The following is a 17,940-nucleotide window of genomic DNA, read 5'->3' on the forward strand; positions in this document are numbered from 1 at the left end:
TAAATAAAAGAAACGAAGAAAATGAAAGGGAGAAAATGTTTAATGAAATTTGGGAAAGCTCACACAAGGGGCAAGATGTTGAAATGCTCATTATGCACAAAGTGAAAAATTGAAAGTGAAAGGTTGAAAGGGAAAGGTTTGTGTGATGACGAACGTCATCAGAGGAGGGACTGAGAGACCGTAGCTTATATAATCTATATTAACATGAAATGTTTATGAACTAATGTATAATAATGCCGCATAGAAACTATAATAGAATATTTTGCTAAAACGTGCACTTGAAATGTGACCACGGGAGTGGCCGCCAATGTATACGGGGACTAATGAAAATGACTAAAGTTATGTTAAAGAATGGTTTTGTACTAATTATTAATGATTATGTTATTAAAGTTTTGCTAATAAATCTTATAGGCCTTAAGTTAGTATGAGCCGAAGACTAGCTGCCTGGCTCTCATATTAAATGTGTTTTTCTAAATGTGCAGTGTGCTGACTTGCAAAAGGACATGAACTCTTGTTTTCTTCAAACTAGAAGCTGAATGTAACTGTAGTAGATCCGTTCTCATGAAATTCAAATTGCTTGTAGAAATGTATTAGCAAAAAGCGACAGTGTAGATTATTATATTGTACAAGGTCGCCTAAACCGGTACAGACAATGGAGCTACTGACCGAAGATGTGCAAAGAATTACAGAAGGATGAAATCATACCGGACGTGCTACCTCTGAAGACGTCAATCATATGGACCAATAAACTGTCTGAGAATTAATGTGGGGTGAAAGATTAATGACATCATCTGTTTCCTAATTGGCTAAAGATAGTGGGGTGCAACATCTGACCAATCAAGTTTTAGGGGAATGTACAACGAAAAAGGGATAAAAACCTATGACACGGGGAGCCATTAGGATTAGGTAGGGAAATGCTATTGACTTTATCCAGAAACTCTGTCACTCTGTTTGGTGACTTATTTGATTTAGCTTGAACCATCCTCTTCCTTAGATTGCCCATTTACACTTTAATTCCTTATAAGGGAAGTGCCTCTTTTGCCCCAGATCTGAGTTTTGACTGATGGCGAATCGAATGATGTCCTGAAGACGAAGACCGAGCCTGAGTGCTGACCCAAAGCGTGGAGGGTAACTATGACAATGAAATTGTGATTTGTCTGTTTGCTTTTCCTTTCTAGATACCAACTGCTTACTTTTGACAGAGACCATAGTTAGATGTTTTCCAAACTGGTGTTCTAAAATTCGTTTTGCATGAAGCCCAACATGCCAATACTAGTCAGTGGTTAGGACAGGGATTCACTAAAACTGACGCAAATAGACAAATGACTGAATCTATGTTTTGTTGAATTGACGTGTTGATGACACTCTGCTAAAATCGATCTATGTTGACGCTGTGCTATATTCTAATAATTGCATTCCTTGCTTTGATGAAGTCTTATTCGAATTGCCAAGTTATGACAATGTTATTAAGTGTTTTGGTTTTGAGATTAACATACGTGCTTTTAGAATTGTAATTAATAGGGAATAAATATCACTAAATTCATACTAAACTGGTGTGGTTAATTATGACTGCAAGGTCATGGTGGTGTCTTGAGTGGATTAATGTATTTGACTAAAGTAAAATGCATTGTTGTGATAAATATTGATGACATTATTGGCGTATTGATTGACATATTGATTAGCTATCTCGTCCTAAAGTGTCTCTCAACTGGGTCAAAAGATTCATTGGCCTAAAACGAGTCCTGATGTGTAATAAATTATCATAGATGGACGCGTTAAACTCCCAATGTAACTAGTCACTTTAGTAGCATATGCGGGAGGGAATAAGGGAAGTGACTGGATAAACGGACATACTTATTACTCGATCAGAGGAGTTTACAGAAGATTAACAAGGGCTTTGGGGTAAGCTAGGGAGGGGTTTAGGAAAGGACATACACCCAACCTCGAAAGAGTAAGCTCACTGCTTTCCACAAACGGAAAAGTACTGGAAACTGCTCACAAGTGTATGTTACCTTTGGGAATAGCCCCAATTTGTTAGATTTTTGACTCTCAGTCCTAAAATCATCAAACCCAGACATTATAGAAGGCAATCTAGGACATCCCTTGCAGTGCTTAGTATTTCTTACCAGAATATTTCTGTCTCTGAACAGATCAAAATACACCCCACTTTCGTGGTGTACCAATCTAGCATTGTCATGTATGGATTCCACGTAAGGTCATAATTAACAACACACATTTCAAAATCACTCCTTTAACATTACCTAAGTTACTCGTTTTCCACTCAGAAGAAGAGGGAAAGAAAGACCCTTTAGCCAGTCTCAGCTGCCTAAAACAATGGACCCCTCACCCACAGGCAGCGCCAAGCCCAGACACCCCTGGGTATTTGTGCGTTGTATAAATCCCTCTTCCTTCATTCATTCAGTCTTCAGCATACAACCAAATGTAAAGGGAACACCATTTTAAAGTAAAATACATTTTTTAAAAAACAATTCTAAATAATTATCCAAACAACAAGCTGTTGCCAATGATTAAAAAAAATTAACTGCATACAAAGAAAAAAAATACAAAATACTTCATCACAACATATTAATACCTGAAAGGCTGCATTTGTTGTAATAAACATCTTATTACATTTGAGAAGCAAAATAGACAAGTATGTTTTCGGTAATAAACATGTATAGGACAAATATACATCGTAAACCTGCATAAGGATAACTGAAACCAATGGGGATATTTTTCAACTCAGAGTTGCGAATAGCACCATGTGTAGTGTCCTGTGACGGTCTAGTTGTTTTGGGACCGATCACCAGGAACACTGACCAGAAAGGGGAGGACGGGGAAGCGGGAGGTACAAATAATAAAGCGGAGAGCGGGAGAAGGATTCCCCGCAATTCCAGTTTACTGCAGCGGTGTGTGTGCTCTTGTTTATTTGAAGCGCCGTGTGTGATAAAGAGCACGCGATGCAACACTGGCGACGAGGGTGGCTTCTACACCCACGTGTAACACGCACAGGATCATATGCAAAGGAGGTCCAGCAGCACCGTGATTGGGTGGGAGACAACGTGACCAATCCGACGCGCACAACGCGCAGTAACGCTCTCGGGCTGGGTGAAGGCCAGAACTCATTTGAGGGCACCGGCTGCTGCTATTCCTGCTCTGGGGTTGTGCCTGATAAGGACTGCCTGACGGTGCATGCCTGAGATAGGGCACATGTCAACATTTGGGGGCACCATAAGCTGTGAATAAAAGACTTGTGGTAAAGAGTAAAAGGGCATGCCAAGCCCTGTGTCAGAGTGACACAACAACACCAATACTAGTGGAAAGAGAAAAAGGGGCGTCTCACTTCTGCACACATCAAGGAGACGCCCAAAGGGACACATCATCCGCGCTGCACCCATGGGAGACACAAACAATTTGTGCCAGACCACAACGTGAGCGTCAAAGGGGCATGCCACTGCGTGCTGAGAGCAGTGGGCCTGAGGTAACCAACACAAGTAGTACAATCATCATGGTAGATGAACCAGCACCAGCCATCCATCAACCGCCACAGCACACAATGACAGGCACACTCCCGCCGTTCAATGAGCTTGCGGATCCTGCCACAGTGTCACCTAGATGGAAGGTATGGGTCGGGCATCTGGAGAACTACTTTGAGGCCACCCGTGAGAAGGACAGAGCAGTCAAGAGTTCGTTGCTCCAACACTTTGTGGGTGATGAAATATACAAACTCTTGAGACATCTGCCGAACACAGGTGCCTACGACGCAGCGGTGAGGGCCCTGAACGCGCACTTCGATCCGTAGCTGAACCCGGATTTCGAACAATGATGAACAGAAAGAGGTACGTGTGCAAATTATACAGGGGTGCAGGAACAAAACACTGAGAGGACTAATACTGAGACAACCAAATATCAGTCTGGACGAGATCTTAATCATGGCACGGTCCCATGACTTATCTGCGGCTAGAGCAGCTGAGATGGACATGGCAATGTCACACATGCCAGAGAAAACCCCGGTGGTCAAAACAGCACGTGAAGATGCGGAGCAGTTGTCGCAAATGAGGAGAAAACCTAGATCATGGGGGTTATTACAACTTTGGAGGAGGTGTTAATCCGTCCTAAAAGTGACAGTAAAGTGACCGATATACCACCAGCCGTATTACGAGTCCATTATATCCTATGGAACTCGTAATACGGCTGGTGGTATATCCGTCACATTTGGGACGGATTAACACCTCCTCCAAAGTTGTAATAACCCCCCATATGCCCACGCTAAGCCAGGAGGAGGGTGTCATTAATGTGGGAGAGAAGAACACAAACCAAGAGATTTTTCTGGCTCAAGGGAGAACATGCTCCAACTGTGGAAAATTCAATCATTTCACAGCAGTCTGCAAAGGCGGTGTGAGAGGAAGTGGAGTGAGAGGGAGGTGCCCGCCCACCAGGTTGGTCAAACAGCTATCACTAGCATATGCCAGCAAGGCCTTAACCTTGACCGAACAGCGCTACTCCCAGACCGAGAGGGAGGCCCTGGCAATTAAGTGGGCGTGTGGTCACTTCCACCTTTACCTCCAAGGGAGACCTTTCTGGGTGGTCACGGACCATCAACCACTTGTCCCTATGTGCACTCACTCAATCAGGGGAGATGTTCCAAAACAATCAACACAAACGAGATTTCTGAAGGTGTCCTGGAAGATGAAGTGTTGCTACGACTGAGCGCTTGAAGGTGGCACCTGGCACAATTTTCTCCGGAACGCAGATAACTGGACCACAGCCGAATGGGAACAGTTATCAAAGATATGGAGAGTTCCACATCTGATGGTCTTCTTCTCCAGGGACACCAATTAGTAATCCCACGACTACTGCAAAACCATGTGATCCTGCTAGCACACAGTGGGCATCAAGGGATGACAAAAATGAAAGCGCCTATGAGGGAGAAAGTGTGGTTCCCTGGTCTTGAAGAGGGAGTGGACCAATGCGTGCGACAATGCCCGGCCTGTCAGTTAACGGCCACCCCAGAGGTACCGGTCCCAAGCCTGTACAAATCGGTGGTCGCAAGTCAGCCTAGACTTTGGAAGTTTTTCAGATGGCAGGACCACCCTGGCTCTCATAGATGGATATTCCAAATCTCCAGTTGTGGAGGTCATTGCGTCCACTGCTTTCACACATGTGGGTCCAGCTCTCAAAATAATTTTTGCCATGTTTGGTCTCCCGGAGGAGATCAAGACTGACAACGGACCTCCATTCCAAGGGAATGACTTTCAGGACATGATGAGCGTTTGGGCATCAGACATCGAAGAATAACGCCACAATGGCCTCCATCCAACGGAGAGGTCGAGCGATTCATGCTCACGCTCAATAAGGCCCCTAGAATCGCCATCTTGAAAACCAGAGACCCTGAACTCAGCCTTCATCGATTCCTACAGGAATACAGAGGAACCCCTCATTGTACCACTGGCTAGACTCCTTGGTCACTAATGCTTGCCGGACAGAGGCGAGATACCATTCCCACAGCCCTCGGGTGGCGACCCACACCCTATCACCTGAAGCAGACACAAGCCAGGAGGAAAAAAGTCAATGACAAGACAAGCAAAAGAAGGCGTGCCATGGTGAGGGCCGTCCGAGTCGGCGACCGGGTGATCATCAAGGATAGGAAACCTGGATGGGAATTCCGCACACCCTCTGAGCCTGGAGTATGGACAGTGACCGGGGTGTCCGGGACCATGGTGACAGGAGAGAAAGGGAGTGATCAGGGGACACGAAATGTCTCATGGTTTAAAAAGGCAACCTTTCTGGAGCACTCCGAGCGTCAGAAAGCAGAGGATCAATTCCCAGACTGGTTGGCCACTGAGAGTCCAGGACATGATCGTGAGGATGAGTTGCCACCAGCGGCTGGACCAGTCTGCCTGAGACAACCAGTGACCATTGCTCCTGCGACTCAATGCAGTGAGACCAGATCCCAGACGGGGAGGTGCAATTTGAGACCCAATCCCCTGCCCAGCCAAAGGCTGAAGGACTTCGTGTGTGTGTTAACTTTTGATCCAGTTGGAGAGGGATGTAGTGTCCTGTGACGGTCTAGTTGTTTCAGGACCGGTCACCAGGAACACTGACCTGGAAGGGGAGGACGGGTCCCGGAGAAGCAGGAGGTATAAATAATAAAGCGGAGAGCAGGAGAAGGATTCCCGTGACTCCAGTTTACTGCAGCGGTGTGTGTGCTCTTGTTTATTTGAAGCAGCGCGCAATATAAGGAAGTATAAGGAAGTCGTGACGCAACACCATGGACGACACATGCTTTGCTTTTGCAGACTAATGCACTCTGAAATCTATTGTGAAAAACGTTGTTGGCCTCATACCATGTACAATTTTATGGATCTTGTTCTGGCTCTTAAAAATTCAATACCGCATGGGTGCTTTTTACTGGGTGTGGTGCTACTGCACAGTCCAAGATTTCCTGCTCGGAATGAGACATAACATGCAGTATCACACCTAGTGTTATGTGAATATGTTATGGTTTTTTTATATACTTTCACCGTTCACATTTCACCAGGTTTTTCATCTACTATTTGACTTTAGAATCTGTATGTATATTACTCTGTATTACTAACCAAAAAATCTGAGTTCATCTGTGTCTCATAACATGAACAATCATAAATCAATGAAAAAATATTATGATTCTTATGATAATCCACAGAAAAATCTCCTAAACAAATATTCAAATTTCAGCCAACAATATCTTAAAACCATGGAATTTCTCCTTAGATCCTCCTTTTTTCCAGTACCAATTTCATCTGTTTAAGAACTCACTTTGCAGTGTAGACTCGCTCAAAAGCAGGAGAGCCTGTTCTCTGGAAAGTTCTCGTATTCTGCTTGGTATTTTCGTTCTCCACCTTGTGCGCAAAAAATGCTGAAAAAATAGATTTTGACAATTGTTAGCTTTTATTTTGCAACAAAAGAAAGTGTGTTGAAAAAAGAAGTTACCTGCTCGGGCAGAAGCAGGATCGGACTGGCCTATAGGGCCACTGGAATTATGTGGCACAGGAGGGCCAAATTATGCTGCACAGTTGAGTAAATTATGTGGCAAGGAAAGGCAAATTATGCGACATGATGCATCACATTTTTGTCATAGTATTACTTCATTATTTTGTCATTTTTACACTTGTTAACTCTGGGGATTTGTCGCACCTAATTAGTACCAGTTTAACACTTATATATAGCAATAAGCAACAGAAAGGTGACCAGTCAAGCTTTGCAAAGAGCCTTCCACTGCACAGCAACATGTGCCACTGTGTTTTCAGTAACTTAGAACCATTTGAGCTAGAAACAATTTTTTGGCTAAAATCTGAGATTATGCAGCAGATGATGGACTATGTGACAAATGTGGCAAATATAATGATGCAAAAAATGCTGCAGACACACAATCACATTTTCCAGTGGCCCTGCCTGTAGGGCAAGCTGGCAGTGCCAGGAGGGGTGGTCTGACTAGTCAGGGTGTAGGCTGTTTATAGGCTGGTGCGCATTTGTTTTCAGTTATTTTCCCTAATGTTACCACCAGAAATTGCCTGCAGAAAGAATAAATGCATGCAGTCTCCCTTACCTTGCAAAACACGTATATAAAGCATGTCTTTACAAATTCAAATCTACCCCTGCAAATATGGCAGACTTTGAAGTCAAACCTAGACAGCACTTGCGCTGTCGCTGAGTGACTGTTGTATATGCTATGTGGGGTTCAACTCCACCCGTTGCTTACCATTGCTTTTCATTTGTCTGTGTCAGTGTCTTTTAAAAATCCTTTCTTGCTAGTGATAAGTCCTGCCTCTTTGTCCCTCCTTTTTCTATTCCATTCCTCCCACAGAGCAGGGACTGAGTACTGTATCATTGTGCTATGTTTGTTTATCTGTCTTTGGGGACTATTTTTTTCTTGTATTGGTTTCCTGCTCTGTTACTGTTTGCCTGTGTTCAGCTATGCACCTGTAGCTGTTTGCATTTGTCCCTCTCACTCACCCTTATGCCTGGTGCCCCCATCCCCGTCTGTCACCCCTCCCGCAAAGTGTTGTGTTTTGTTAGGCAGAGGGAGATTCAGCCATTTGCCCAGAATCACAGGATGCTGACTCAGTGCCGAGACCTGAAACTGACTGTCCAGCCCTACTATCAATGAATTCCTGACCTGAGTGTTAATGCTACAAAGACGTTTGGTAAATACAAAGGAAAAATAAAGTTCAGCTCGACTCGGCACCCGTGGCCCTCCCACCTCCTCCCATGTCACTGTGTGCCTGCTTCACTCCTCCTTGTGTCTGGTGCCCCTATTCCCATTACTCATCCTTCCCACCACGTTTCTTTTGTTAGGCACAGGGATTTTTGCCCATTTTCCCAAAATCACAGGATGTTGACTCGCCGCTGAGACCTGAAACTGGCTCTCCAGCCCTGATGCCAATGAATTCCTGAGTGTTAAATGGTACAATGATTCCCTCTTGTGAGTTCTGGAATGGGTTGTACATTTGGTAAATAAAGAGGAAAAATAAAACACTCGCCACTTTATGCAGAAACTACCTATCCCTCTCTATCGTCCTTTCTATCTATTCTGTGCTGCTGTCACCCGTATTAATTTCCCATGCCACATAATTCCACTATACAAATCCATTCCACCCACACAATTCTAGCCCACACAATTCCACAACTAACAATTCCAATACAACCCACATAATTCCACTCCACACCACATACATCCACTACACGCTAAACCAAAACACATAGGTAAAAGATATTGTTATTTACAACTCCAGTTGCTCTAACTCTAGTATGATATAATGACCATGACAAGTGAAATCATGGAATGTTGCTTGTGATATTAGAGTGTTATCCTTTGAATGAGTAGTTCCTGTGATCCTGCTTCCCTGCCAGTTGCATGCATAGATTCAGGAAGTAAAGGAGTTTTATTTACCTTAGCTGGTTTCCATTATATCTCTCTAGGTAAGAGTCTTAACCACCACCACACCACATATTTGGTAGGTGTGAGGGCAGAATTTTCTTTACATGTGGATAAATCAATTGCACATTTCCTCCTACCATAAACCTGTTGGGTGTCTTCCTGAGTACATCCCATATGAGTAGGATTATAGGCTACATCTGAAAACTGTATGAGGTGACAATCCATGATTGCCACTGTGAGAAACCAGATCTTTTTGCCCCCATTTGTGCCCCCTAGACTCTGGTTTTCCGACTCTAAGAGTGCAGTGGGCTCTGCTAACCAGACCCAGGGCATATGCTCTGATTAAATGTGTATGCAAATTAGGTACACTTGTAATTGCATGACAACCTACCAGTAAGTCCCTAGAATATAATAGGGCATGGAGGATTAGAGGCCCAGTGGATTTAATGCACTTATGTGTGTTCTGCTGTGGTGTCTGTTGTCATTTTAAAAGCAGCCCTGCTTTGCAGACCACTTTAAAAAGTAAACTATATGCACATTCAACTTTGAAATTAAAGGTACTTCCAAAGACTCAAAGTACATTATTTGTACATATACGTCTCCCCTAAAGTCCCCCCCAGGTGACCCAGGGGCAAGGGTGCCTTGTAACTATAAGCAGGGACATTATAAAAAGATGTTTTATATGCCCTGATGAGGGTAAACTGCCAATTTTATTTTTCCCCATTGTAGTACAGTAGCTCCATAGGCTAACACAATAAACATTTTATTAAAATATAACTATTGCTAGGAAAGAGCTACAATTTCCATTGTTGGGCTCAAAATGATAATTGAATAAATCCAACAATGTGCCACTGTTAACTGTGTTATAATTATTACAGAAAAGAAGTTATAGAACTTTCTGTGAACCAAAATCCAGTTCTCCAGCTGCTCTTCTGTAATTGGCCAGTCTCTGCCAGGCAGAGCCAATCTGCCTTAATGAGGTGTGAAGTGGCCTATTTTGAGACAATAGGACATCTGGTGAGGGGAGATCTGGAAGCTGCAGAGCAAAATGTCAGGAAGGGGGCTAGGTAGCAAAACTGGTCTTTAAAGGGAAAAAGACACATTCAGCACAGGACACAGGCTCACCTCCACGTTCCTGCCTCCCCAGCCAGGAGGCCCAGTGATTATATTAAGAGAGGGGCTGGAGAGGGAGTGTTGAGGAAAATAAACCACACCCGTGGTATGGCTTAGCCAGATCTTAACTCCAAGGAAGGATTTCCTCCATCTTGGATTTTGAAGTGCCTCCTGGGATTGATTTTTGCCACAATTCTCAAGAAGCGGTTACCCCAGAGGGTGGCACCCTGCACCCCCATTGGTCAGGGGTGCCTCCCTGCTTCACAGCCCAGGAACACTGAACAAATATGACAGAGTTGCCCAGCAACTCAGATCACTGCCTGAACAACGATGAGAAGAAGGACTGCCCTTCTGGAACCCTGGTCTGCACCCCAAAGGACTGCACTCTGCATGACTGCACCTGCTACACACTGAGGAACTACAGCTCTAAGGACTTTGCCTGGCTTGAAAAGAGTGAAGGAGTGGACTCGCTGAAAGCAACAGATTAAGAGAGCTTCACCTGCAACATCAGCTGGGCGTTTGAAGATTTGCCAGGTTCATTCTGGGAAACATAGGGGGTCATTACGACCCTGATGGTCTCCGACCGCCAGGGGTAATGTGGCGTCCGTACCACCAACAGGCTGCCTGTACAGAGACCCGTATTACGACTGCAGCGGTAGCGCCGCGATCAAACCGCCGGGGCCGGCGGTTTCCCGCCGTTTTAGCCCCAGCGGTGATAATCCGCCAGGGCAGCGCTGCCCTGGGGATTATGACTCCCCTACCGCCAGCCTGTTTCTGGCGGTTTTCACCGCCAGGAAGAGGCTGGCAGTAAGGGGAGTCCTGGGGCCCCTGCACTGCCCATGCCACTGGCATGGTCAGTGAGGGGGCCCCCTAACAGGGCCCCATGCACCTTTTCACTGTCTGCATAGCAGACAGTGAAAAGTGCGACGGGTGCTACTGCACCGTCGCACAGCCGCAACACCGGCTCCTATAATGCGGCCGCATCCCCGCTGGGCCGGCGGGCGTAAACTAGGTTTGCGCCCGCCAGCCCAGAGGGGATGTTGTAATGGGGTCCGCGGGAGTGCGGCCGCATTGGCGGCCGCACGGCGGTTACCGCCGCCCGCCCGCCAAGCTTGTAATGACCCCCATAGTCTGAACACCTCAAGGACCATCTCAGAGCTTCTAGACCCTTGGATTGATGTTGTTAACCACTGGAGACCCAAAGGAGAACTTCTGGAAGGAGATCTAGAAGTTTGGAGAAGATTGTAAAACTTTTGGGAAAAAGCTTTATATGGTTATTGACCCACTGACAAGAGTCAAGCTGCCGGCGTTGTACTGCGACCCGGTCTGAATTTTTTTCCCTGTTGAAGCTCCAGAGCTTCTCCCCATTGACGAGACTCCCAGTTGACTGGGAGCACGCGTTGAGCCAAGCCAACTGTTGTGTAGCCATTTTAGTTATAGCTCCATGCACGTTAGTTTAACACACTAGGCTGCTGTGCACTTTAACCTAGATATGTTTTATACAATAACCAGTTTTACGGTCTTGTTTTATTTTCATCTATCTAACTGTTTTTGCTTAGCCCAGCACTGTGTTCTCAAACAAGACATTCTTGATCGCTTTGTGCTTCATTCAAGGCTACAGTTTGGTACATTGATGGTGAACGTGGTAGAAGTTTAGTCTCCAACATTCGTAGGAAATACACATCCTTAAGTAGGGACATTTTCTTAGAACATCAGCTGTGTTATTATAAAAACACTTCCTAGTCTCATTACACGTTAAGAGGGAGATTCCAGCCAGGGAACCACGACTGTATGCTGATTGCTGAATGCTTCGCTACAGATGCTAAGGCAGACCACAGGCCTTTGCTCAGGTATAAGGGTTGATGTCTTCCCGGGGGAACCTGGAAGGCAGAATTAGAGCTTAACATGCTGTGCTCAGATTTTGACTTCGATAGGAAATAGTCCATCTATCCTAGCGACGATGTGATAGTGTTATTCTTATGCGTCACTCTCCTCGTCACCATTTTAATACTGTCATGTTGTATCGTCCTGGTTATTGCAGCTCACGCTTTGCTCTCTAAGATGCAGTTGTGTTATTAAACCAATCATTGAAACATATACTGCTTCTGTTTGTCATTTATATATGAGACTGAATTGTGAATGAGAGAACCAGATGCGACCAGACGGACCATGACTTCCCTGAGAAGCCTAATATGTCATGCGCTCGGCTGCCCAATCATCCCTATCCTCTGGTAGAGATGACGCACTGCTAGTTAGCCGGAGCAAAACCCGGATTTAGAGTGACAGGTGTCAGCCACAGTGGGTCAGACTCAGTCTCCCACACCGTGGACGATCTTGCTGCTCAAAATCCAGTAGTCTCATTAGAATAATGAGAGCCTATGCGACACAACAAAGTCATAGATTTCTGAACATACTCCTTTGAAACCCCCAAAATTAGTAAATCTCCATAAGTTTCAAGTGCCAGTCTACAATGTGTACATATGTGTTTTCTTGTGAGTTGGATTTATATTATTTAACTGTAATTACTTGCACAAATGTGTCAGAGTTATCATCTGAACATAACACAACAAACTACACTGTTAAAACAGGCATTGGCAAAGGCAATATGTCTGGCATATTGCTGCATGGCTGCATTATCAGTGTATGAGGCTAGTACCATTGTCCCGAGATAAAGTTGAATATGTCCTTTCCAAAGCTTATTCAATGAAGGACTGAGTTACAAGAACACATTTTGTGATCTGAGAGTTATAGGTTTTCTGCCTTTCCGCAGAAACACAAACCCTGGGCAGAGACTGACTTAAACATTTAATTTGGTATAGGTGCAACAAAAATGCTTCACAAAGCCCCCAAAAATAATCTCCAAAAATCATCTCTTTTAGATAGCAGAAGTGGCACAGTGATAAAGGTGGTACCCATGGATTGTCCAAAAAGATCAATTGAAATTCAAGGACAGAAAAGGCCACAAAGGTGCCAAACTTAAAGATGTTGGGGAGACAATGAAGGCAGAGAGAAAAAAAATTACACTAAATATTTGAACATTTAGCTTGAAGTGGCTTGGACTTTGGTGTGAACAGAAAATGTTCTGACTTTTGGAGGGAGTGTTAACACAATATATATCATAGGAAAATTATTGGTGGAGGACATTTGCACTCTGAATTCTCCTCTACATTTTGAACTCCTCCACAAAATCAGATCATTTTCTTTTACAGCTCAACCCTCTATTTGTTTGGAAATCATAATCAAGTAAACAAAGTATCACAGATGAAGGTCTGGATGCACATATTACTGCTCAACAATACACATGAGCTAAGTCTCAGGGCACACCATTGGATTCACTTAAGGCGGCAGGCAGGGGCCTATTAATTGAAGCTTTAGCAACCCTAATAGGATTAGCACATTGCCATCAAACAAGCTAGAAAGGATGATAGACGTCTTGAAAACCAGCCTGAAGTGTCACAATCCTCACAATCCTAGCTGTCTAGTCTTGCCCTGGACATGAATTCTGGTTAAGGTAGAACTATTCATCCTGGGCGTCAAATAGTGCTATTTGAGGAAGGGAATAAAAATGTGAAGGACTTTACTGGTAGACTCAGGAATGGTTACGCATGGAGGTGGCAGATTGAGCAGGGATACTGATTGAGCTGTGCTGCTTCAGGCTTTCTACAAAGAGCTCTACAAGAGCGAAGCCCTTGATATGGAAGCACAAGTGAACTCCAACTATCAAAGCATATTCCAAATCAGGTACATTAAACTGAATGCAGCCATCCAGAGTGAAGAAACTGTTGTAAACCTCAAATCCATGAAGGCCTAGGGCCCAAGTGAGCTCTCTAACTGAATCAACTGTTCGACTGGGTTGGCAGCTCTCACTATGTAAACACTCATCTCTGGCAGAAGCTACAATGTCTGTAATACCTAATCCAGAAAAGAGTCCCACATATTGCGGGTCCTACAGACTAATTTCCTTCTTAACCTTGATGTGAACCTGTTTGATGGGATCTAAGTGACGCATCTTGATATGTTGATACTGTCTGCCATCCTCCTAGACTACTTTCACACTTTACTACACCTCCCTTTTGGCCATGAGAGCCAAGCATAAGCTAAATAAAAATATACAACTAGGTTAAAATCCATTAAAAAATGTTATACTTGTAAAGTCTTAGGCCCATATTTATACTTTTTTTGTGCTGCATTTGCATAATTTTTTGATGAAAAGCGGCACAAACTTACAAAATACAATTATATTTTGTAAGTTTGTGCCACTTTTGCATCAAAAAATTACACAAATGCAGAGCAAAAAAAGTATAAATATGGGCCTTATTGTCTCTGGTTGTGGTGCTGTCTAAGAACCCATATGCCAATATTTGGATCTATTTTTGAAAGCTTTTGTGTTGCCTACTCCTTCCTATAGTAGGGACGGGGTTGCACCATATTAATATGATTGAAGGCATGCCATTCAGTGCCTCCACAGACTTATTGGTTACGATGGATATACAATACCTTTATATGAATATTTGCCAGACTGATGCCCTAAGAGTGATATCTGAATTACTTGATACATGTGAACGGCCCATGCAGGTCCCCAATTGGTTCTTTGTGGACCTTTTCGAAATAACCATAACAAAGAACTTTTTTCATTTTGACACCTGTTTTTATTTCCTGGTGAAGGGAGTAGCTATGGGTACAGGATTCGCTCCAGATCTAGTGAATCTTTATATGGCTGACTACAAGAAACAAAAAATCATTTGTAGTGAAAATCCCTTTGTGAATAAAATAAGTAAATGGTGCAGATACATTGACAATATTTTTTGTTCTGGGAGGGCCCCTTAGCAGAACTACAACAGTTCCATACCTGGCTAAACATCAGATCTATTGACATACAGTTCACATGGAACAGAGTAACAACAGCGTCTCCTTCTTGAACTTGAGGGTAGGGGAAGAAGAAGGGAAGGTTTTTAGGTCACTCTGCAGAAAACCTACTGAGAGGAATTCACTATTGCATTACACCAGCAGTCACCCCAGGAGCCTTAAGAACAATCTGCCTTTTGGGCAATTTTCGCGCATTCATTCGGAATTGTCCTAGAAAACAAGATTACTTTGGTGCGTATAAGGAAACTCTTAGAGAGAGGCTACCCAAGACATCTTGTAAAACAAGCCAGAAGAAGGGTGTGTATAATCATAGGGAGTTTTTACGTGAACCACATAAAAAAAGACACCACAATGGATAGGATCGTTTGTGTTACTACTTTTTGTCCTGCACGTGACGAAATAAAAAAGACTATCAATAAGCACTGGGACCTTCCAGAGGGACAACACTTAACCAATGAACCACCTTTATTCTCTTTTAAAAAGGGGTGGTACTTCAGAGATGCCCTAGTAAGAGCAGCACTACCTCAGCCATGCAAACCTACTTTGAATACATTATGGGGACTTCCAGCAAAAATGGGACGATTCAAATGCGGCTATTGTGTGGCTTGTAAGTTTTGTTAAAATACTAATAACTTCACCCATAATGATGTAGGTATTACCCTCGCTGGTTTTACTAACTGCAATACACGGGATGTTGTCTGTGCAATCTGGTGTCCATGTGAACTTATCTACATTAGACAGAACAACGCAGAATTTGAAGTGCATAATCTTACATCACATGAGCATGATAAAATGTGGCATGGTGGAAATCCTATAAGTGGAACACTACCAGAGACATCAGCACAACAGCGAGGATTTGAAATGGCAAGTGATTGAACAGGACTCGCTGGGACCACCTGGAGGAGATAAAGCTGGTCTGCTCTCTAGGATAGAAGTATTTTGGATTGACACGTGCAATTCGGTAACATACCCTTGAAGATTGGCAACAGGCTTCCCTGTTATGAATGGAACTATGTACAATGATTTCAATTTCAATTTCATCTCTTGTTCATACAGTATTAATTATTGTGGGCAATCTCCTCTTTTATTTTACCTATATTCACTGTATATGTTATATTTACTATTGATTTAAATCGACCTTTTATTTATTTGTCACCTTAACGGAGCCGCACATTTCGAGTTAAAGATTCTTTGCTAATTGTGACTTTTGATCATGTGTCTGCTGCCATCTATCCTTTAACTTAACCAAGATGGGTGATTTCTTAAGGTTATAAATAATAATAAACACAGCCTTTTTGTTATTATTAAGACAATGAAAAGACAATTGGCACACATTTTATTCCATTTATTTTGCTATCAAATTAATGTACTGCCCGAGTTACATGAACTCGCGCAGTACATTTATTCAGCTTTTAGCTTCACGCCCCAAGCTACAGTGGAACGCCAGCACGGGCAGGAACTCGGCAGTAGGGAGTATTTTCGTGCTTAAACATTATTCGGGCCGATTTTGAGTTAATTAAGTCATCTCACTGATGTGTAGTTGTTTTCAGTCAGTACTGTCCTGTTTATTTGGAAGAGTTTATTTTGAAGATGTGGTTTGCTACATTGCGAGTGCTCTCATTTTAAGGCCCATGTTGAATGGTGTTGTTGACACAAGGGTCACTTGCGTGATGGTGGGATTCCATTTAATTAAGGAAAAATAACTACTGGAAGGTTTTCTATAACACGTTACTAGATTTTTATTCACACACTGACCCGGTGTGGCAGGAACGTGTAATTGGTTCACCATTGAGACTTTCCTAACAAACTCAGGTGGCCAAACCACTTCAACCAAGAGAATACTATATATTATACTATTATATATATTAAACTATGTATACATTTTTCTCAGGAAATGACTTTAATAGTGCGCAGTATATCTCTCTCAATTTGAAAGTCCAGTTCATATAATCTGCTGGGAGGGCTCACCCGCTGATCTGGCCTTTCAATTTGTATGAATTTACTAGTTGTTCTCAAAACCAGAAACTCTTCAAGATTCTAGCAAACTATCATGACCTCTGCTGCGCTGTCTAGTAGTTTAAATGCCCACATCTTGTTCTCAAAGAGCATTCACAGTATGTGTGGCATACTTAACAGAAACACTTGCCACTTTCTTCTTCTTGAATTGAAGTTTCTGTTGTGGAAGTTTCTCTTCCTCTTTTATGATAATGTCAGATGAGTGTTGTGAGTTCCTTTTCGGTTTCACATACTCTTTGTGCCTGCACTTGGACCATCCTCCTCTATCAGAATCTTTGCCCGGTGAGTCCCGAAAGGAATGAGAAGGACAAGTACCTGTATACTGATACTTATCAGGCTGTTTTAATTTATCATGGTTACTGCAAGTTATAACTTTTCTCAGTGGGCTCCGGTTACAGAGATCCACCCAATATTTTTGTTATATCTTTATGTTTTGTTTGTTCGTCCCAGCACGTTTAGAGGAATCTGTTACCTGCCTGGAACATTCTTGATCTGATTTGCTTTTAAGCAGTGGCTTATTAGGCATGGCTTCCAAATGATCTCAGCCTATAGATATATAGGTGTCCCCAGTCTTTTTGGTAACTCACATTCCTGGTCCTGGGCTGGAACCTGAGCAACTTGTTGGCGATCTGCTAGTGCTGCTGCCTCCTCTTTAATATTGCTTAATATAAATGCAGAAACTGTGGCAAAATTGCCAATAGATTTCATCTCCCAAGTTCAGAGCATGGGCAGTCCTGTATTCATTTTGACTCTGTTTTAGCACATGGGGCAAAACAACTATTGACAGTGTACCATGACTTACAGTATATACAGCAGCAAAGATGGTGCTCTAGTTGGCACGGTGTTCAGCAGGGGGAACCATACCCAGTGGGAAGCACATAGTTAGGATCCTATGTTTATCTTTGGGTTCCATATGGGGGAACACTGCTTCAAGCTGATTTGTTTTTTGAGCAATCCAAAACGGAATCTCTTCCCATTTGATGGGAACCTTACCCATTATGGCGTTAATAGTAACAGGACTTATT

General features: G+C 43.3%; 1 protein-coding gene across 1 annotated transcript in view; it reads right to left on the minus strand.

Annotated features, from left to right (window-relative positions):
* Nucleotides 1–17,940, minus strand: part of ALOX5AP (arachidonate 5-lipoxygenase activating protein) — a 273,706-nt gene that overhangs the window by 210,462 nt on the left and 45,304 nt on the right. The window contains exon 2 of the mRNA XM_069202186.1: nucleotides 6,799–6,898. Within this exon, the coding sequence (XP_069058287.1) occupies nucleotides 6,799–6,898 (100 nt within the window). The remainder of the gene's footprint in view (nucleotides 1–6,798; nucleotides 6,899–17,940) is intronic.

The sequence above is a fragment of the Pleurodeles waltl genome, chromosome 8 (assembly GCF_031143425.1).
Source record: "Pleurodeles waltl isolate 20211129_DDA chromosome 8, aPleWal1.hap1.20221129, whole genome shotgun sequence".
Lineage (NCBI taxonomy): Eukaryota > Metazoa > Chordata > Amphibia > Caudata > Salamandridae > Pleurodeles > Pleurodeles waltl.